Consider the following 23,542-nt stretch of genomic DNA (forward strand, 5'->3'; position numbering starts at 1 on the left):
GGCCTTTCATGCTTGGTTACTTAGTAGCTTGAAGCAGTGAAGGAGGAGTGGAAAGGGGGGGTTGAAGCAATTAGTGTGTGAAATAGATATCCTCTGCTCTTCCAGCCGCCAGCCCCGCTCTGCCCCAAGTACAAAGTGTTAGTCTGTCAGCAGTGCCTTGACATGAGGAGAGTGCTCGCTGTTGTTTGTGCTTGCCTGGCGACCATCTCGTCTGATTATATGGTGCAGTGACTGGAAGGGGGCTCTGAGGAAGCCGTGTCATTTCTCTCTAGTGACTCAGCACTTTTGGGGAATCTGTAAAATGTTTGACACACTGAGCTGTTTGTTTCCTTCTAGTTCTAACACCCACAAAACAGCCGCACCACTGCAAAGCCACACTTAGAAGGGAATATTTAAATCGGTATTGCGTGGCGCCAACAAACTCACCGACAGTGTTTTCAGGCATTTACGGCATTAGTCTTTATTATGAAAGTTAAAATGCACATTTTGCTTAATTAGAGCTTGTGCTCCAAGAGGTTAACACACATAGTACATTTATTGTGATTTACTTTAGGTAGTGAATGTGGTGTTTAATTCAGTAGGTGGCTGATGCATGTTATTTAAATGACATCTATTAAATAGAATTGCATGATAAATAGCTTTTCTCAATTTTTTAAAAATCAAATTGTGTTTAAAAATTGTGCTTGTGTCATACGAATTATTTACAATACTTAAATCAACATATGTATTTACAGCGTAGTCAAGAGGAATGTTTAGTGTATATATACATATATATATATACATACACATATATATATATATATGAATAAATTCTAGATCCAAACCATTTAGCTATTTGTTTTAATATAAAACAATGTTAATAGACTGACGAGTATAAAAAGAAGTGCAGCTTCATAAATAGCTTAAGAACTTGAGGAAGGGCAGAGGACATACATTCACCTCTATCTAATGAGACTGTGACAAAAATGTAACACTTTTTTAAAAAAGGTACTAAGCCTGGTGCAGCACAAGGAACAGTCTTTACATGTTTATTGAAATAAAACTTAAAAAAGGGAAACCTGGCCGTTATAAACAGTAATGGACTGTTGGATGTCGCTCCAGTTTGTGTCTTGCATGTACGGTTTCATTTTACACTCAAACGTAAGAATGTCACAAATCAAAATGGTAATTTAATAACACTTGGAGCTGATGGTGACAATATTTCATCCAAAGAATCATCTGTTCATCAGATAAAACAGACAAAAAAAGCCCCAAAACAAACAAATTATTTTAAACTTCTTCTCCATGATGTGACTAATATTCTTATTCAATAATGATGGATCACATCAAGAGGAACACACAAAAAATAAATATATTTGATGAAAACATTATTCTAAATAAGCAAGGAGATATTTTACCTCTAGCTACCATCTTTGCAAAAATAAAAAGTCTTTTTTTATATATACAAAATGCCATAGTAATCAAATCCAGCCATTTTAATTGATCGGAGCCCAACCCATTCTGAAATAGCTTTTTTTTTGTTGACCCAGTGTGATGAAAAAGCAGCAAGACCTCTTAGAAACTGAAACCAAACAAAATGTAGCATTAAAAAAGCCTTAATAGTTAATATACTATTAAAATAATTTCTGATAAATTTTCTGTCAATAAACTCAGTGTTCCATTTCTAGTTAAATGATCGACTGGGTTTAATTGAATGTAATGTTTGCTTGTGTAGGGGTAAGTACATAAAGTCAAACAGCACCAGCATTTATAGTCCAAGCTGTTTTACAATGTCTGTTGTCTTTCAGACTGTTATGACTAAGATCTAATGACAACATATGACAGCCACAAACTGGGGCTGGTGCCTATAGAACATTAAATTGCAGGGTCAGACGGGTTCCTCAAACGTCTGTGTCCAGTGGGGGAGGGAAGTCAAGACATGGTGACAAAGAGTCCTGACTGTGTGTGGAGCTAATCCCAGTGTCTGAGTCTGTGTCTGTAACGTCTAGAGGGGACAGGCTGTGTTTGAGTTTCACTGTCTGGGAGACGCTGCACTGAGTCTCACATTTCAGAGGCACCGGTAGGGGCTTCTTCTCTTCTACACTGTCCACAATTTGCAGTGAGTTCAGCTGGGCAGCTAGCTGCCAGCACTCCTGGTCCTTGGAAACCAGCGTGCTATCAAAGTACTTCAGCTGCTTGTCTATATCTGCAGCTTGGTTGTGAAGGGACACGCCGGTGAAGAGGCTGTGTTTCAGTTCATCCTGCAGCCTCCTGAGTTCAGCAATGTAGAAAGATTCGTCTGTGTCAGAGGGGATCCAGGAAGCCGCTGTGGCTCCTTCCTGCTCCCTATCCTCATCTTGGTTCAGAGAGAAGTTGGCCCTCCTCAGCTCAGCGTCAATATCCCGGGACAGCTGTAGGATGAGCTCCTGGTGCCTCTGAACCTGCACCTCCAGCTGTTCCACCCCATCGCTGGTATACAAGTACTCGTTAAGCTGCTCCTCACTGTGCGCCTCCAAATTTGGACCACAGGCCTGATCCAGTGAACTCTCAGACTCAGCTTCCCCCTGCACTTGCACCTCAAACTCCTCAATCTCCAGATCCAGGTCCCTCATCTGCTGGATCTGCTCCCTGATTGTGTGGTCCTGGTTGAGAATAAGCTGCACCATTCGGTCGATCTCCTCAGCTCCTGGGGAGCTCCTGCTCTCCTTGTGAAGTTTCTCCAGCTTGCGGAAAGCTTTCTTCACCATGCGCTTTTGCTTCTCCACTGGCATAGACTGGGGATATTGAGGGCGCCCGTGCTCCCATCGCTTCGGCTTGGCCCCTTTGGGCTTTACAACCTTCTTAGCAGGCTGAGGCACAAAGTCACTGGTTTTAACTAGAATAAACTGGATGAAGGGTCTCTGGTCACCCCAAGCATACCAGAGCCTTAGGATTCTGGTGAGAGGAGGCAAAGCTCTCTCAAAACCCTTCCACCGCTCGACGAGACAGAAGTCTTTGGGTTCCCCATGCAGGAGTCGCTTGCTCTCTGCGACTGACTTGTGATCCTCCAGCAAAGCTTGAATCATATCTGCACATGTCGTGTGCTTTGTAACTCCACAGACAACCTTCTCTTCATTGCAGACAGTAACTTGAATCTCCTTTCCAACCACAGGCTCTGCATCTTTTGTCCTAGGTGAGAGACAGAAAAACAAAGCTTACAATTGTGGCTATGAAATGACACATTTAGAAGACTTAACCCCTTTATATCCAGTTCCCCCTTAAGTAGTTCTACAATTGTTAAGATCCTTTTATACCATTCCATCCAGTGATCGTCTTTGTCATTTGATGAGTTACAATATTTGCACTGTGAGAAACATTCAAATATGATACTTTTTGCCTTCACCAATTCATTAAATGCAGGCTATCTTGGTGTTGGTAAAATACTTTTGGTCACATTTCCCTCAAATTCAGGTCTGAAAATGTCAAGGCTTCAATAGATTTCAATAAAATTCTGAATATTTAAAAAAAGTCTAGTAGCACAGCATGTGTTTGTAATGACCGGCCCATTGCGCTTATTGAGTATAAAAATTATGCAAACAGTTAACAAATACAATTATTTTTTTTTTAAAAAGTAGATTTCTCTGGCGATTTTAACCTAGTCAGCAACAGGCACAATGGGATAACAGTGTTGGTCGACTGGCCACCACTTTGGGCCAGACTGACACATCTTACCATCACTAGTTCAATAGCCACAGCATTTGTGGAGACTTCTGAGGTTCTGAGATGATGCAACTGACTCGCTTTAGTGATCCCCTGGCTTCCCATAATGCTCCCATAAAGCTGGGCTTAGTGGGTTTAAAACGAAGACTACTGCAAGAATTGTGATGGAGTTTTTTTCTTCCTTTTGGAATAATTGTAGAAGCCTTGATTTTTCATGCACCATCATCAGGTCAACATAGTCGGATTTCATTTATGATCATGTAGCTGTAAAAATAATTCTATTTATAATGAATTAGCATACTATCACACTAACATGTTCAACTTAAATGGAAAATATGCTAAATTCTACTGATAAGCATAGTACCTAAACATCAGCATATTGGTATCGTCATTGTACGCAGGTTCACATTAGCCTTTAAACCACATTGTCTAACTGAGCTGAGTAGAGTCTTAGTAATGTGTGTCTTTATTCCAAAAGTTGACTGTAGAAAAGTGGTAGGAAATGAGGAGGCAGAGAGACTTAGACTTAGATGACTTCATTAATCCTCGGAGATAAATTGTTACAGCGGCATGGATATTCAATAAAGGACATTCAATAAGACAACATAGAATACTAGGGTATAAAGTGAAGGTAGAATAAAATATAATAAAATAAGATAAAAATAAATAAAATATAAGACAGGAAATATCATATTATTTTCTACAGGGAGGAAGGATGACCTGCAAAACGGTCCCTGCATAACCTGAACCAGGACAATGAGATTCCATGTGCATGTCTTAATAGCTCCAAAATGCCAACATTAAATTACATTTTTATTCCAGATTGTTGCAATGATATTCCAAAAAAGTTAAGTTGAAATGCTTGGCATGCTTCCTTACAGCAGCAGCTACAGAGTTGTAGTCTGACGTCTGAAGTAGTCTGCCCTTTCTCTTATGCTTTTGAAGTCCTTTCACTATTCTTAGTGTTTTCATGAATACTTTGCTGGTTTTCCATTAGGTCAATGAGCAGAAAACTACATTCACTCATTTTGTGCTCCCTGGCTTGATTCTATTAGACTGTTACTCATCGTCTTACTCATCAGTGATGATCACTTAATGGTTTGGTTCTGAGCTATTTAACCCCAAGGCCCTCATTACCTTTTCGTCTGGACCGTAAAACTTGTTCAAAAATTGACCTCTGATGGGCTGACGATATCCATTTTTTACATGCTTAATGGACCACCGGTAATATCCAGGACCTAATATCCAGTCATTAAATGATAGGCACCAGCAATGCAGACAGCCACCAGTAATCAAATAAGTTGATAACATCGCCAGACATTTCAATTTGATTTTAAGATAAAGAATGATGTATCATGTTATTATTTATATGAAAGATAGCATGTTAGGAATATTCAGCAATCCGTGTGATTAATTGGGTTTGTTCTGATGTGCTGTAGCTCACTGCCAGGTTTCTGTGTCAGTGGATTATTCATACGTAAAGATAAAACCTACTCTGAAAGTGAGAATAAGTGACACATAATACTTCTGTAATTAGACACAGTTCAATCTCAAAGAAACCAGAGAACGATTATCCATATAATATCTACAAGAGACAAAAAGTGGAGCTCCTCCTCTAACACTGCACTGCAGACTGATTTTGAGGGTCGAAGGAATGTTGGTTGTGGTTTAGAAACCCAGCAGGCAGTACTTCATAAATCTGTTTACAGTAATAAATCAGAGTAATGTGCTTGTAATCCTGAATAACGTCAAGTTTCATCTGAAAAAGTTCAGAAAATTACACAACAAAGCCAGATAACATCACTCAGGGAGTTTAGCTGTAACATGTCAGGAGACTTGCTGATGTTATGATGTTGATGGACTGAGACCACGGTGCCAACACACTGTATCACTGGTGTGTTTTTACTGGAATTTCCCCCTAAGTATTTTTAACTTTCCATTTCAGTTTAAAATATAAAACTGACTTTAAAAAAAAAGTTCATCTATAAAGAATGAAACAAACTTTGTGATTAAAATCAAATACTAAAAGTGTTCAGCTGGGCTAACATATGTTTGATGTTCCTCGGCTTGATATGCAGGAATGATTTCACATCTGAACTTTGCATCATCTAGCTGCTATCTGTTGGATAACCTTGACTGATGGCAGCTCATGTTAACCGCTGACCGTCACACAGCAGGGAGGAACAAAACACACACCCTTAAAAGATGATACAGACACCTCCCGCCTGCATGCCAACGCAGACAAGTAAGATATTAAATATTATGGAAAAGAGAGCTCTTAAATGCTGCATTGTAGATTTTACACATTGATACCTGTGTGTTTTTCTTCCCACACAGCATGAAAACACACAACTGGAGCATTGTGTAAACCGCTGGTGAATAAGGTCTCAGGAATGTGATACATACAATGCAAGAGGCTGGTTAATGGTTACTGAGACCCTTGGAGAAGAGCGGGGCAAAGCAAATACCTGAGCTATGCAGAGGCCAAACAAATCCAGCGTGCCTCGGGCTTTCACAGACAGCGACCATGACGACTTTGACCTCGGAGTTTCCACCGACTACTACTACTGCACCCCGCAAACACTACTACAACACAGGACAGGAAACAGTGGGTGGATACACTGACAGCACCTGTACAACACAACGCAATCTGACTGACACAGCTGTGCAGCACTTAATGTGTTTGCACTGCTTATAGATGCCAATATTTGTCAAGGCTGAGTGAGAAATGCAGCTTTAGAGCTGATGGTTTGGGTGAGTGTGGTGGATTTGAAAGATAATTGAGTGCATTTATTTAAATATAGCTTTTCAGTGTATCATCTTATACTCTTTTAGCAATATTTTACTTTTGATGTCAATAGAAGGAGTCCTTGACTTATGTAGGAATTCCATTCCAGCGGCGTGACATAACTTGAAGTCAGAACTCACATACTGTGATGTATGTGGCATACAACCGGGGAATGTAAATAAAGCCGTCTTACTTGTACTCACGGCGTATTTGTCCGCTCCGCTCGCCAACTACTTCCCATGCGAAATTTGTTTTAACACTGCAAACGCTATACATTGGAATGATGAAACAAGACTGTCTTAATAAATTTATGGGAGATGGTGACGTAACCACGAAACGCCGTAGATCAAGGACATTGTAAACCGAGGACCTACTTTGCTGTTTATAACTGCTGTATCTATTAGTCACAGGTTATTTGTTTACAACCACCATAGAAATGATGGTGAATCTTTATAGATGAAGTTTAACAACAACATACTAAGTTGGTAAATTTAGCACCACCTTGACTGATATGCAACATCTAAAGGCTGCTTTCACATCTACAATAAAGGATCTGACAACATCTACGAACAGTGGACAGCCACAAAATTTTGTGAATCACTGTTATACTGCACTGTAAATAAGGCTGAACCATAAGCAACAAGAAAAGCACTCAGAGAGCGCAGTACTCTGCCAAGGCTGCTCAGTTGTTGTATGATTTCCGATGGCTGAAATCTTCAAAGAATTCCTGACAGAAATCACGGCAACATAGAATGTGGCCATTTAATATAGATGCACCCACAAACAAAATGATCTTCCACTGAGCACAGGCATGTGTTATGCATGCGTACGCTATGTATGGATACAGAATTGTGTGACCTAAATATGTTACGGGCGGTGGGAATTGATGGGACTCGGAAACACTCCCACAATTTAATCAACTGTTCCTTAAATCATTTCCGACGGATAAGTCCCGATAAGTCAGCAGCGGTAGATTTGTAGTAGGATCACAATCATGTGATTGTCAGCTGGCAGCTGATGTAGTGTTCACTTGTAGTCATAGTTACTGTACAGTGACACTGTGCCGCTATCTTGCAATGACACAGAAATCTTTAACAAACTCGTGGATCCAGACTATAAGCTGCATCATTGCCAAAAATCTAATCGGCTCGTCCTTGTGTCATTTCTGACCTTTCCTGAAAATTTCATCTAAATCCGTTAGTCCATTTTTGAGTAATGGTGCAGACAGAGGGTCGCCAATCATCACATAACTCCACCACGTTCCTTGGCAGAGTAAAAATGAATAAATAAAAATCATGTTGGGATTATTTCTACAAATATTGCAATATGAACAGCCACTGTAGTGGGAGCTGTCATTTTTGTACTACTGATGAGACTTTTCATTGCAATCTGCACCCAACATTCATGTTCTCTCATGTCTGGAGAATATAATGTATAGGTTGGGTCATCTTTGTAGCAACACAATTCATACTTCAAAATTACAAGCTGTGGCACATTTGACCTTCATCCAAAAATACAACCACATGATTTGGACTATATTGTGATTTCAGCAGCACGTTGATGAATTGTTCAGCTCCAACTGCACTGCATGGATGAAAAGATGGACAGAACAATCGAATAGGCAGAAATTATCAGGGAAGGAGAGAAAACAGAATGAGGAAAACAAAAAAATGATCATTACATCATAATCTATTGGACATATTTAAATACATTGCAAATATTTCCTACAACCTAATGGTAGAAGCAACATGTTTCTGTGTTCTCTTCTACAGGTGAATAAACACAGTCTATAGACAACTGGGTGTTTCAGAGAGAGTGACCCTAAGCCTCAGCTGTGCAGGAAGAGGGTACAGCGCAGCAGGGAAACACCTGTATTTGTCCTGGGACACAATCACCAACGCTCAGGCAACATCCTGCTGCCACGGTTCAATGGACAGAGGGAGGAAGGGGGAAAAATAGATTTCATATCGGTCGCTGTGGTCTGTTTGCAGCTCCACTCAAATATGAAGAATGTGTTAACAAATATACGTTTGTGGCATTTCCACTGGCTGAAATGTCATTTTTCAGTGTGCACCTCTGACGTCACCAGCAGATTTTTGATTATCTGCAGGAGGCACAAACAGCAAGAAAACAACAGTTGACAGACTGAAAATGATTTTGAGACTCAACACATCAGATTTTCTTTGCTATAGGCTGAAATTCTTCAAGTCTACAAAGTTGTGTCACTGGAACTTTACAAATGTTATTCTACAAAAATGCCACATGAGGAGACATGAGGAAACATTTTGATGAGATTGGTGATCCAAAAACCCCTGACGCCTCTTGCCGTGACATACGCAAGTGCTTCATGCACCGTTGGCCTGATTGCATCGCAGCTAACACTTTCATAAGGGCTGTCTCTTTAGGTGCCATTTGATATTCATAGTTTGGGATTAAGCTGCGGTTCCAGACGCAACAAATGAGGGTGCCCTCATAGGTCACGGCTCTGTGCGATACATGAAAAACTGATACTGATATTTTAATGAACTCATCTTTCTGTGTATGATAATAAATACTAAGAAGGAAATAGGAAACTATAAAGTTCCTGTCACAGCGAGGATGCTGTGAATGGCACAGGTAGGGTTCAACCTTAACATTTCACACTCTAGTGAACCCAAGAAACCTGAGCAGACCCACTTGACCTCAGATTGAACTGAGAAGCTGAGAAACCCAGTGAGATATGTGGGAGGAAACCACATGTAAATTACAGGAATTTTAGTGCAAGTTTGTGCGTGGGAAGATTACGTTACAGCTCCACCATGGTGGCACGGCTCTCTTCACTTGTAATACTCATAATGACAACCTTCAGACATTAACAGTTCCCTGTTGTGTCATAAATGTGCAGCCTACAAGTTACCGTCGAGGACCGCATGCTGGTGGGTTGAACAAGTCATAGCAAATGACAGAATTATTGCACTCCATTGTCTAAACATGTTCCCTCAGATCAATAATGATAAGATAAGGTGATGCAGATATTTCCTACAGGAACAAAGTTTTAATAGCATAGGGGTAAATATATCCTGTAGCCACTGCTGTCAACAGGCTCTGATTTTCCTGCAATGGTATGAAAATTTTCAATTACATTTGGATTAGTCTATCGGTGGTGATAAAATTATAGGTTACACCTCCAAAACAAATAGCACTGAAGTCACAGACTGAAGGTGAAGTAAGACGTGTTGATAGTCACTTTAAATTGTTGCTGACTGAAACTCTGTTAAAAAGATACATTTGTACACTGCTGTTCAAAAGTTTGGGGTCCTGATTTTTGACAGACAGACAGACAGACAGACAGACAGGCAGACAGACGGCGATCGTCACATAACTCCACTGAGGCTCCGCCTCCTTGCCGGAGTAATAAATGACCTTTTAGGGCATCACTGTCAAGCAATAATAATGTTCTTAACTGCTAAATTCAAGTCCTTTGTCTAAACAGTGCTTCCAAAAAAACTTCAGATTTCACAGTATTTTACCATATTTTTGGCAAACCAGTAAAGTGTTTTCACAATTCCCCTGTGTTTCTACATCAGAAAAATTAAAGAGTAATATTGAAAATAGTACAGGGTATTATTTTAATGTTAAAAATATTAATATCTTTATTAATATTAATGGCAATAATGTGTGGTTTTGACATTTCGTGCCAAAACACAGATGTCAACCTGTTGGTGGCACCAGAGGAAATGTCAAGGGATCATCCAAGTCAGAAATATTCGTCTATGGATATTTGTCTTAAATTTCCTGTCAAGCAATCCAAGTCCTGTTAAGACATTTTCCACTTGTTGAGTCGTCTGACTGACAGAATAGCGTTGCCGTTCTTACTGTCCTGCTGCTACTACAGCTAATAATCTAACAGCAGCATGCCTCTCCAGGAAATGAAAGAAAACAAGTCCTTATTAAAACCATGTATGACTAAGTAAGGACATTTTTCTGATGTGAAATGGGCAAACTGCCCCTTAAAAATCAGTAAATGAATATGAGTGTCTGTTGTGGGACCTGACACCACTTTACAGACATGTGACCTTTCCATTGTTCTCCATACAGTAAATGTTAATAACATCTGACCATAAAACAAGCAAGATGAAAATCTTGCACTGGCATTTCCTGAACCAATCAAAGCAGCTGTTTTCAGTCAGAGCTCCATAAAGCTCTGACTTTATTTAATTATATGGAAATGGTTTGATCTGTAATATGTTTTAAGGAGCATATGGAACATTGGAGGTTAACCATTAATGTTAAAGCACAAAAATAACCCAAACTGAATTGTTTACCTCGCAAAACACTGATAAATAAGATGTGGAAAGTATCTACAAAGTGTCTTTCAATCTGGTTTGTATCACAGAAGACAGGAAAATACAGAGAAACTGCGCAATGCCGGACAGGAGATGCTTCCTCTCACTCTTATCTGAGAGAGGATGAGGGACTGTCGAGGAAATAACACCACTTTTCTATCTGGATATGTTGATCTTTGAGATGACTCCTGCTCTGATAGGCATCTGTGTGCAGAGACACAACACCCCTCCTCATCCTCCTTTTCTCCGTGGAACCACCCACCCCTATGATTTTTTCCCCCCAGCAGGTCTGTGAATCACCAAATAAGCTTTTGCTCACTGAAACTAAATGAATCTCTTTGTCTCTTTCGACACACACAGTGTCTCTTTTATGCTTTGCTGCAACCTGCTGATTTGTATTAAACGAGCATTTTTAGCAGCTAATTGGCACAATCCTGTAAATGCTGCGTTTGTAACTAAGTGCAAGAAATCACAACATCACTTTGGTCACATGTGTCACTGGCTGGAAACCATTTCATTTTAAACCCCGTGAGGCTGTTATCTGCTGTTTCACTGCAGGACGCCACTTTAATGCCCAGGACTCCCTGATGACGCACTTTGGCTCTGATGGCAGACAGACTATTCAATCACATACTGACAGCTGTAATCATCACCACATTTAACTTTTACTCTTTGTAAAAGTTTTAATATTTCAACTGACTGCAGCTCCACCTCCAGTCATTCTTTGGCAAACTTCCAGTTCAGTGTTTCAGCGCCAGTTAAGAGCCAGTCTCTGAAATCAAGCGTTTGACATATCTGCAGATCTAAACACTTGAGATAATTATAGGTGCCACAATAGTAATTACATACGCAACACACACAAAAATAAGACATCCACTGGAGCAAACTTCAATCAGACTGTTTGAAGTTATCAAAGATAACTCATCTTGAGTCTGTGTGATGTTGAAAATACATCCATTCTGCTGCTGGTGCCACTGTCAAAGGGTTTCAACTATAATTGTACATAAAAGCCTATTTTATTTCTGAGTGCAGTCCAAACCCTCCTCATTGGGTTTGGTGGTAAATGAGAGCCTTAACGAGTGGAAATGTTTCTGATCCTGGTCTTTCCAGCAAGAATCCTGCAAGACTGGATTGTGACCTACATACTCTGAAAGAGAAACTCTTGTTGTGCAGAGTTGGTAAACAAAGTCTGCAGTCAACAGTCCAAACAGAGTTTCTACACCAGTAACAGCGGATAGCTTGTGGCTCAGTGAATCTAATTTTCCCACCTTCTTCTCCGTGCTGTTCAGTGAGAGCCCAGCTGCAGCCACAGGCACATCAAAAGGCCAAGCCTGGGCACTTAAAGAAATTGCTAAAACAAATTATGCCAGTGCTGATGTCAGGATCTCTCTCAACCTGAAATAAAAATGATCTGTGACTCCTTTGTCCTGGGTGAAATTATATTAAAAAGTAACATCCTTGTAGTCATTTAAGAGTGGCAGAAGGTCAGAGCTCAAACAGGCCGACGTGCAGCACAGTGATCTCTATGAGGAAGGAGGACCAACATTGAATGGCATATTTCAATGACAAATTATGTCTTAAAATTTCAGGTCGCCCAGGCAGTTTCATGTTTTCCATGAAAACTCACACTTTCATTCATGTGCTAACATAATTGCACAGGGGTTTTCTAATCATCAATTATCCTTTCAACATGATCAGCTAACACAATGTAGCATTAGAGCACAGGAGTGAGTATAAATGTATCTTTTTAACAGAGTTTCTAACAGAGAACAATTTAAAGTGACTATCAACACGTCTTACTTCACCATCAGTCTGTGATTTCAATGCTGTTTGTTTTGGAGGTGTAGCCTATAATTTTATCACCACCGATAGACTAATCCAAGTGTAACTGAAAATAATGTAAATATTAAAGGTAACATCCCATCCTCCCTCCCCAACACACTTACAATGTCTCCAATATTGACTTTTCCAATTTTCATAAAATGTATCTTACCCCTAAAATGGCAACACCCAAACTTTAGGATTTCCTAATCCACGTCCAGATTAGTTCATAACACTAAGGCGAGTGTGATAGATGGTTATTAAAAACGCTGAGGGAAAAAAGCAAACACACTTTTATATTCCCAAGAACTTTTCACTGTTTCCTTAATGGAATTTAATGCTGAATTAGTTCCACACTGTATATATATATTTATGTCCCACTGCATGTTACGTTACTATTCTGATTATATTTGGTCTGCAGTATGCTTCTAATAATAAAAATCACAATTATTCCAGCACAAAACTGCATTAACAACTGAACCCACTGTCACTTGTGCTGCTCACTCTTAAATCCAACGCGCACTGATGTTGTGCGTAATTCGTCTCTCCCCTGAGCAGCTCTGCTTTCCAACACTCGACCTGAAGCGAAAACAACCCACTAAACAGGTTTCAAGGAACCTCACGCTCATCTCATCAAATTACCTGTTTTTCAGTCGAGCTTTCAGGAAGTTTTTCCCAAACGGAGCCATGACTCGGGAGCGCAAGAAGACAGAGCAGCGATCCGAAATGCGTTACAGTCCCAGCATGGCAGGACGCCGGACACTGTGAAATGTTTCCAAAAAAAAAAAAAGAAAAGTTGAGGGGTGTCCCGACTGCAACTCTGGCCGTCCCATCCCAAAAGCGGAGGGAGGTGTTTGCTACACTGAGATTTAGTGGTGAAACTCTGCCCCCTTCCACCTGCAGGAGCAACCTGAGAAACTCCCGCATGCAGAAGACTAAATGGGACAAGTGCATTTTAATGACACTGACACAAGTGGGGAAAATATAAACAGCAAAATACTGAGAATTTATATTTAAAAAATGAGCACAAGGGGCATTTTGGAAATATGGGTCATTCCAGAATTGGAGGACATTTTACATTCTGCCCATAAAATTTCAAATAATCCATGTACAAAATACTAAGACATGCACTTGTGTAAAATTTACTTGAGACCGAATTTAAAAAACAAAAAAACAACAACAAAAAAAAAGAAACTAGGAAATAAGAATGTTTGAAAATATTTTTAAAATACCAAATAAGTCTGGAGTTGCCCCTAAAATGCCATTTTTCTCTTGACCCACCCCGATGATGACCAAACTGAATCTCAAATAAAGCAGTTAAAATGAAATTTAAATCTCCTTTTTTGGTATTATTTTTTTCATTGATGTCTCCTGTGATTGTGGGAACATTTTTTTGATCAACATAATATTTTAAAAAATAATAATTATGCATGGAACGTGTGTCCCACATGTTAGCGTAACGATTTTAGCTGGTAGAATAAGAAGGAAACAGTAAATCACATGAAATGCTGGAATTAACACCATCAAACAGTTTTCCAAAAGAATGGGTCGAGCAAAGCTTCCTTTACTTTTTTCCACCAGTCAGTTTGTCTTCTTGGTCAGCAGTAACAGCTAAATATCTAGTTTCTACTCCTGAGAAAATGCCAACATTAGCATGAATTAGCAAGCCCCTTACTGCGAGAGTTTGGTTAGAGTTGGTTTAGCAAACAACAAATAAAACTTGCAATAAAAATGGTACCACTGATGAGTAAGCTGATCCACTCCAGCTTTTTATAGTTTATTATCTATAATTGATGAATATATAGCAGAAAGTTGCAAAAGAGAAGGTTAATTTTTCAAAAAATTTGAAGCCCAAATGTCCTCCAATTCTGAAATGACCCAAAAACAGAAAACGGCTCCAAGTGCCACATGCACAAATATTCTAAAAATGTATATATTACAAAGCCTGCAGAGCTCTGGTCACACAGTAAGTAGGCTGAACACATGCTATTCTGTCTGTAAACTGATTCCGTTAATTAAGCTCCCCCACAACTAAAATCTAAAAATGCAACCAGTAAGCAAAAAGTAATGCTGCAATATGTTTACAGGCTCCACCACATTCAAAGCAGCCTCCTGGGGTCTGCTAACTGGCTCTCCCTGCTGGATTCAAATGGCAAAGATGAAATTCAGATATCAGAGGAATGCAGCTTGCTTTGACTCAGTCTAACTGTTATTCGAGCTTGAAATATCTCTCGCAGAACACATCGGGTTTGAAGTTGTTCCAACTGGGCTATTTACTTTATTTTAAAAGGGAGATAATTCTCTGTGGGAGCCAATTACTGTTTGTGAATGTGCCTTTTTTCCAGATAAAAAGACAGCTAGGAATAGTATACAGTATAGTGATATGAGCACCACTTTGCTGATTTTAATCCGAGGGAATTTTATATGTACTGTAATATATTGCTATGGTCCTACAAGCTTGAAATGAAGTAGAAGGGGTGACCAATGTGTTTTTTTCAGGGCCGATACCAATCACTAGTAATATTATATATTATTTGTCGTAAAATCGGTGATCTTGGAGTCAAAATCTAAAATGCCACACACTCCAACACAAAACTTTAAATGACTGTTGTTAATGCCATTGATATAAATGTTTAATTACAAGAACACATTGCTCTTGACATGTAGCCAGTCAGGTGATCATTGCTTGAGATTACAAACTGGTTATTTCAGATAGAGGCAGCTGCACCAAAGCCAAAGCAGTGCATTTTAAACCAATTTTCTGTGCAGGAAATCAGCTAGAAAAAAAAATACCCGTATCAGCAGTCTGAAAAATGCACAATATTGGACCCAATAATTGGCCAGGCTGATAACTGGTTGATCCCTAATGCAGCAGTTTATAAACTATGAAGTGGAAAAGACAAAATGATGTTCTGGCAGAGATTAGTGCTGCCAAAAAAGCTGTTGATACATCATAACATTTACATAATTTTTTTTTGGCATCTCAAAATTTAAAAAAAACAAACAAACAAAAAAAAAAAACAACTACATGGAGAGGACCTTAAATTGAGCCATAGCAAAGTACTATGGATATTTATTTAAATATTTATATAGACAAACCCCAATACAACAGCTCAATTTCAATTATATTAACAAATATTTAGATCTGAATTTAAGTGAAGTGAAAAATCCTAAACTTAATGAACAGAGCAGATCAGATATTTTGAAACTGCTTTGTTTTGAATTACAAGAAAAAAAAAACCTGGACAGAACAAAAAAGACAAATGATATATACGAGTGAAAGCTCTTAAACAGCTTCCAAATGGACCTGGTGGTGAGATTGTTTTCTAAACCATCACTTCCAAAGCCAAGAATAAACTCTGAAAGGCAGCTTCAACCAGCAACGGAGAAAAATCCTAAAAATGGAAAACTGCACCTCCACTGTTTCTAGACAGCTCGTGATGAAATACGAAAGAAAAGCTCCAAAATTCCAATAAGCTTTTCCAAAGGAAGACATTTATTAAAAGAAACTTTTCATGAGCGTATTAATGACAGATGAGTCAGTCAGTGGTGAGTTATACTAGAGGAAAAAGGAGCAAGTACAAAGTAAAGTGTGTTTTACACATATATAGATGATGCACTATTTCAGGCACTGTGAAGGTTTAACATTGATGCAATTCTGCTTGTCACTAAGATTCAAGCCTTTAGAGGTGCTTTTTGGTGAGCTATCCTAGACAGGCACCTGTTGAATTGACATAATTTACAAAAAAAGATGTGCTGTATCTCCAAACAGTGACATAAAGAGTGAGTCTTATTTGTGCATCCTCCCACATCAGCCCTGCTCCCCATCACAGGGAGACAAGTGCAAAAAAAACAAACAAAAAAAAAAAACTCTGACTGTGTGCATCCATGAAGGGAAATAACCAAATCTTCCAAGTCATGACGCAAGAACCTTTCGCCTCGTGATGCCGAAGTGACATCTGATGAAACAATGACGCAGTGACAAGAGGGACGAGGGAGTATGGAGAAAGACGGTGGATGGATGGAGCGAGGGTGTTAGTGGGTGGGAAGGTGGAGATGCAGAGGATGTGGGAGGGGAGGAGAGGGGAGGGGAGGGGAGGGGAGGGGGTGAGAGACCGGTCCTCTGACATCACGTTGGCTCTTATATACTGAGGAATGGAGCCCACTGCACCGCACATCCAACCAGGAAACTGCAAAAGCGTGTTTGGATTTGGAAGAGAAGAAGAAGAACAAGAAGAAAAAGAAAAGGAGGAATCAGCTGTAAACTCTCTCTGCAGCCTCTTTAGCTGTCTGTGTCTGACCCTTAACCTTATGGACTAGACTCGTCCTCAGGTGAATTCTTCAGTGTGGGACTCCGTTTTTTGGCTTTGATTAGTTTTTTTTATTCTCATCAAGATGCAGGCACAGTTGGCGTGTATGCTTCTCCTCTGTTTCACATGTGGGGCATTTTGTACAGGTAAGAACTGCAGCTTTTGTGTGCATCATTTCATGACTTTATTCACTGAAAGTAAAAAGGGGAAAGCAATGACACTGACTCATGACTTACTGTGTGCAACAGGTGCATGGCTTAGTGATGTTGCAAGTATTGAAAGATATGTTGAATACTATTTATTTAATTTATGAAATTCATGGAAATATGACAAGAGAGCAAGAATTTGCACTTCTTCTGAACATTATTGTTTTCTGAGCTTGGATTTTTGGATTAAATATTGAAATATCCTGGCTGGCAAAATGATTTATTCTTAAGGTATTTCTTTTTTCTTTCTTTTATTTTGCTGGTGCCACAATTCCTTAACATGGAGGAAGCTAATAACTCCTCAGTTAATTAAAAAAATATTTAATTATACACTTAATCATTTATCTAAGCAAAATCAATACATTTCTTTATTCTAACTCTTTTATTCTTATTTTCTGTCCAAGCTATTGATTCAGAAATCCTCCTCATATAAGCTGCACTTAACTATTTTAATAAATGACCCACAGTAATGATGCCTCTTATCATTTAGAAGCAGCACATTTATAGAAACATTCTTACAGGAGAAATTCTGTTACAAGCCACTGCAGAGGAAAATATTTTTCTTCTTACTGTTTTTGAATCAATGGGATTTATTAATTCATATAGTCTATACCGGGCTGCTTCAGAGTCTAAATCCATGTTAAATTAGGTCGATTGCAAAATCAATTTTGGGTCAATAGCCATGAAATGCAGATAAATTAGCATCTATCTCCTTTGCAGAGAAGGAGCTTCAGCATCTCTGAAAGCTGACAACATTGCATTGGATAAATAAAGTGTTAAATAAAGTGTTATTAGATAATTTATGCTTTGTTTCACCCTCATCAGTAATCAATAATGTGTCACGTGTTGGAAGTCCAGCCGTCGGTGTTTCATCTCAGCCTTTTGTCTCCATGTTACACTTTAGATAGAAATGTTGAAAACCTCCTCTTAACTCCAGCTCACAAAGACGATCAAGCGGTCTATGCACCTCAAATCGATGGGGATCATCCTCTAATACCAGTGTTTCATTGACATCTCACTGACATGAATTAAACTACCGATCAGATGGTTGAAGACTTCACTCCTGTTTTTCCTCTAACTGACAGATGTCGACCAGGAGCAGCGAGCGCTAGAAGAGGAGCTACTCAGCAGTCTCTTCACTCCTAAGGTACAGTGATTTTTCAGCCCACCAGGTCAGCTATAGTGACCCCAGAATCATCCTCACACACACACAGGTGTTCTTTCATGAAATCTAAATCCACGCTTCAGCTGCAGTCTCACCTTTTTGTTGTGTTCATGCTGAGTGGCAGATAAATAATTTACTATAAGAGGCTTTTCTCGGCCGCTCAGGCTGTCTACTGTAACCGGCGTTTTGACCGACTTTATTTTGATTGTAAGTTAAATCAGTCTATTTGTTATTCAGTCCACATGCGCACAGGCAAAATAAATATAATCATCACTCCATATGCCACGCGTCCTCTGAGATGAGAAGAAAATCAGAGCTGAAGTTGGCTGAGGGAAGTAATTCAGTTGTAACTTTTAGACTTTTATCACATTTATCTGGCGCTGTGTGCTCAAGGCCATGCAAAGCTGAGGGATGGAGTCAGTGAAAGTGGAAGTAGAGGCGCACAGAGACGGATGGCAGAGCCTCATAGAATTCAGATGGACCTGACAGCATCATAACGACACGTCTTCCACCTCTCTCTCTCTCTGTCTCTGATAAATAACTGTGGTGCTCGTACGGAGATGGGATGGCGACAAATCAGCCATGTGATTCACTGCTGCTGAAGCTCGGAGGTTACTCAGGGCTGATGATTGTAATAATAACTTGCCGGATGACTGATAGAGTGTTCGAGAGGCTGGGAAGTGCGCTACTGGAGAAGATACTTGTCTATCTGAACAATCCATTTTTTTCCTTCTTTGTTGACTGCTAAATTGACTGACCTCTTTGCCCACTTTTTATCTGGTTAGATACAGGAGCTACATCTCCCCTGTGGGTCCTATTTCTCTATTGAATGTGATTATATTACTTTCTGGAGAAGGTTCATGTGTTCATCTGGACAGTTTGGTACTGACCTCAGCGTTTCTATCATTCTCTGGATGCGATATTAGAATGTAGATTGAGCCTGTCCACTAAAATGTTAAACAGCTCAGAATTATTGATTTAACCAGCATTTGGGTAGAAGACCCAGATGACTCGTTCATATGACGCGACAGCACAAATAAACCACACCTGGCTCAGTTAATTTAAAACTGAATTAAAACCACTGAGGTCTTTAACGCATGATTGATTTCCAAATGTCAGCAGCTTATATTAGATCTCCGGAGTCTTGTTCTTTCAACGTCTCTACAGCTTTTATTACATGCCTCCTGCCTTGCAAACAAGAGGAACCTGTATGGTCTCCATCTTAAACAACACCACAGGAGACCGTATTCCTCTGCTGTTCATAAACGAAGGGAGAAAAGTGAGGCTTGGAGGGCTTGAGGCCATTTACAGTAGCTTACGGTCAACAATTTCCCCTCACACTCTGAATCTCTCAATCATCCTCAGTGACACCCAGAGGTCTTGGCAGCAAGGTGTTTAAAATCACCGGCCCACACACAGAGAGAGGCCCCGGGGCCCCTCGCCATCTAAAAGCACTTGAATTAGATTATAACACAAGAGACTGCAGCTAGATGAGGTTAGATGTGACTGAAATATCACTTGTGGTGGTCTTATAAGAATGGTTAAGAAATATCACATGCTGTATGGCAGTCTGCATCAGTGATCAAAATGGACTGTAAAATTCTAAGATGCAGCATCCTCAGTGCCTCTTAAAGGGAATTGAGTCAGTCTTTACTGCCACAACAGTAAAACACAGCACATTAAAGTGTTGACTGGGAAAAACCTCCAAAATCGCATTTAGACTACGATGGATTGTATCTATGTACTCTTTAAACCTATGGCTGGGTAAATGCTGAAATTAAGATTTCATTAATTCAGTGAGATTCATATCAAATACATGGCTGCACTGTGAAGTAAATTCAACACATTGCCAGAATTTAAAATGATCCTCACATTTGTACACATAGGGGATGTAGACACGGACTGAGTAACAGGAAGAACTTCAATTAATCAATATTTAATCGTTTTCTTAAATTCTAATTCTATTATGGTCACAACCAAAGATAAGTTTAAAAATAAGCAACACATTTTGATTTAAGCAGGGATTAGATTAGACTGCGTGAAATTGTTCTTGATATTGTGTACAATTTGTTTATGTCTGGATATAATGATCAAAGCAGTGACCATAACAGTTTTTTTTTTATCTTCTGTTGTTTCTCCTCCACTTTCAACTCATTTTCATTTCAATTTATTGCAGAACATGAATCAAACCACAACTTACTGAACATCACATGCTTAAAAACACAGTCTGACTTCAGGCTGGAACCTCATCCGTTATTTAACTAACCACCCCCCTCCTCCCCTCCTTGTTCCCTTCTTTGCAGATGAAACACAATAAGCAGAGTGCCCCCTACTGGCGCGTGTCACTGGCCAACCTGTGTAGGATGGCCAGCAGCCTGCGGCAGGAGGCATGGAGTGGTGAGGAAGAGGAGGAAGGCGAGCTGAGGGAGGGGAGCCTGCAGCTGCTGGAGCAGCTGTACAGCCTCCAACACATCTGTCGAGCGCTGCAGAGCCGGGAGGAGAGGGTGAGATGCACGCACACACAAGCACACCATGGTAGAAGTAGTCATCCCTACTGATTATACGTACAGCATATTATACTTTACTCTAAGAACTGAAGAACTGCAACCTACCACAGTGGAAATAAGCCGTCGTCTGATTCATTTTATTCTCTAACCAGTGTGTGCTGTGTATCTGCATCTGTATTTAAGTCTATGATGTTTCTAACAAGAACTAACTACTTAAGCAAAAGCAACTATTGAGCAGGAAAATGTACTTAGGATTTTTTCTCAGAGGTTCAAAATGAAAATGTTTTCATGCAAAATAAAAAAAAATACGCTACCATTCAAAAGTTTGGGGTCACTTAGAATTGTCCTTATTTTTGAAAAAAAAAAAAGCTTTTTTTTTTCAATAAAGATAACACTAAATTAATCAGAAATACAGTCTAGATATTGTTAATGTGGTAAATGAACATTATAGCTGGACACGGCTGATTTTTAATGGAATATCTACATAGGAGTACAGAGGCTCATTCCCAGCAACCATCACTCCTGTGTTCTAATGCTACATTGTGTTAGCTAATGGTATTGAAAGGCTGATTGATGATTAGATAACCCTTGTGCAATTATGTTAGCACATGAATAAAAGTGTCAGCTTTCATGGAAAACATGAAATTGTCTGGTTGACCCCAAACTTTTGAACATTAGTGTAGATTGTTCTCAATTCTGTAGATTACTTACAATGAATTGAACACTTCTATACGTCTCTACAAGTTCAGAAAATCCTCTAAAACTTCTAAATGAGGTCAAAGCTGAACAAGTATGCCATTAAAATGAGGCAACATCTTAAAGTGAAAGAAAAGTTGAAATTTTTAAGTTGCAGTTTTTACCCAACTGCAGCAATGTTTAATGAGTTTGTCTAATGCTGCATGTCTGCAAAAACAATAATATTAAGAGACAATGGAGCAAATAGAGCAACATTTACACATATAGTTGTTTTAGAGGGAATAGACTGTTTCATATGTAGTAGAGAAAAATGTGTATTAAAACCGTAAATTCAAAGTAACAGCAGCATTACATTCTACTAATGTACTTCAGTGAATTTGCTTAGTTTGTACACAGATCTACAGTCTCATCTTGTACACCGAAATGAAAAAGCTGTGGATAATTCTACAAATTGACTAATTTTAAGAACTGTTCATCTGTTAATTAATAGTCACTTGCTGATACTAAATGTTGCTACAAGAAAAAAAGCACAAACAACAAACCTAATCCAGCAAATCCAATAACAGCGTGTCTTGGCTGATATAAAACCCCGTGAACACATGTACTGTACTGTACTGTCTGTAACACAGACATACAGACTTGTTCTAAATCTCACTCACATATCACAAACGCACACATTTGACAAACACATTGGAGCCCATGTTCCGTCTCCCAGAGTAAACACACCTCATTAAATCTCCCCTCGGCCTCCCCCCTCCTCCTTGTCTTCTCCTCGCTCCCTTCCATCATTTTCCTTTCTGCTCTCAGCTCCCTGCACAACAGCTTTTCTCCTTTTTTGAACATCTTAACGCGGCGCCTGCAGATTAGCACCTGTTTTGCCATGCATGGGAGAACAGAGCGGGAGCGCTCGTTTAATCACAGCTACACGGGCGTAGCTACCCATTACTTTGCCACTCAGCGACAAAACGTGTTTGTCTGCCATTTCCCACATGTCCCTGCGACACTCATTCACTGCTGTGTCTCTCTCTGCCCCTCACAGCTACTCCAAGACTCTCTAGAATATTCGGAGGAGAACAGTGACGCTCCGCTGAAGCGAAAATCACCCTACATACTGAAGAGGCAAGCCGGGCACACCACTAAGTCCCGGAGGCCGTACATCTTAAAACGAAATACAGTTTACTGACAGCCATCCCAGAGACCAGGGTGACGTTCTATGGGACCAAACTATACACTTTGTGTGATGATGTGATTGTGTTTTTTTGTCTGTCTTCTTGTAGCAGCAGTGTTTTTTTTTTCTTTTCCTCTTGTTGTTTTTATCCAGTCAGACCCTTCGATTGTACGTGCAGCCTGAGGCCTGTCTATATTCTGCTCCTGAAAATAAAAGTCCTGAGCATCAAACAAATTGTGCATCTCTGAGAAACTGTATTTATTTACTCTATTTCTTCACTGCACAAGTCTATTTTGTTTCAGGATATGATTAAAGGATTCATGATACAAAACCACTGTGATGTGACAATCTGTCTTTTCTATTTATGGAATCACTTTGGGGATTTATTCTTTTTCACTTACTTTATCCTTATCACCGCAAGTCTGCATGTGTTAAAATATAATTGCACAGTTAAATCAATAAAGACTAGGAATACACACTGTTGGATTCTTGCCAGTATCTAATATGACAATCTTTTTCCATCTTATTTTGACTAATTGCCGATACCGATATATGCATACACTACCGTTCAAAAGTTTGGGGTCACTTAGAAATGTCCTTATTTTTGAAAGACAAAAATTTTTTCCCCAATGACGATATCATTAAATGAATTAGAAATACAGTCTAGACATTGTTAATGTGGTAAATGACTATTCTAGCTGGAAATGGCTGATTTTTAATGGAATATCTACATAGGGATACAGAGGAATATTTCCAGCAACCATCACTCCTGTGTTCTAATGCTACATTGTGTTAGCTAATGGTGTTGAAAGGCTAATTGATGATTAGAAAACCCTTGTGCAACTCACTCTCAGATCCACAAAAGAGATTCAAGCAAG

At 39.4% G+C, this 23,542-nt stretch overlaps 2 protein-coding genes across 2 annotated transcripts; one reads left to right on the forward strand and one right to left on the reverse strand.

Moving 5' to 3' along the window:
• Positions 1–434: 434 nt before the first annotated feature.
• On the reverse strand, positions 435–13,437 carry rassf9 (Ras association domain family member 9). The gene is made up of 2 exons (XM_023274095.3): positions 13,255–13,437; positions 435–3,147 (listed from the first exon to the last, which is right to left on the reverse strand). Exons 1-2 carry the CDS (start codon positions 13,299–13,301, stop codon positions 1,881–1,883), a joined length of 1,314 nt encoding a protein of 437 aa, XP_023129863.2. The 5' UTR covers positions 13,302–13,437; the 3' UTR covers positions 435–1,880.
• Positions 13,438–16,766: 3,329 nt separating this feature from the next.
• On the forward strand, positions 16,767–22,998 carry nts (neurotensin). The gene is made up of 4 exons (XM_023274106.3): positions 16,767–17,068; positions 18,214–18,275; positions 20,597–20,797; positions 22,536–22,998. Exons 1-4 carry the CDS (start codon positions 17,008–17,010, stop codon positions 22,677–22,679), a joined length of 468 nt encoding a protein of 155 aa, XP_023129874.1. The 5' UTR covers positions 16,767–17,007; the 3' UTR covers positions 22,680–22,998.
• Positions 22,999–23,542: the final 544 nt, after the last annotated feature.

The sequence above is a fragment of the Amphiprion ocellaris genome, chromosome 3, assembly GCF_022539595.1.
Source record: "Amphiprion ocellaris isolate individual 3 ecotype Okinawa chromosome 3, ASM2253959v1, whole genome shotgun sequence".
NCBI lineage: Eukaryota > Metazoa > Chordata > Actinopteri > Pomacentridae > Amphiprion > Amphiprion ocellaris.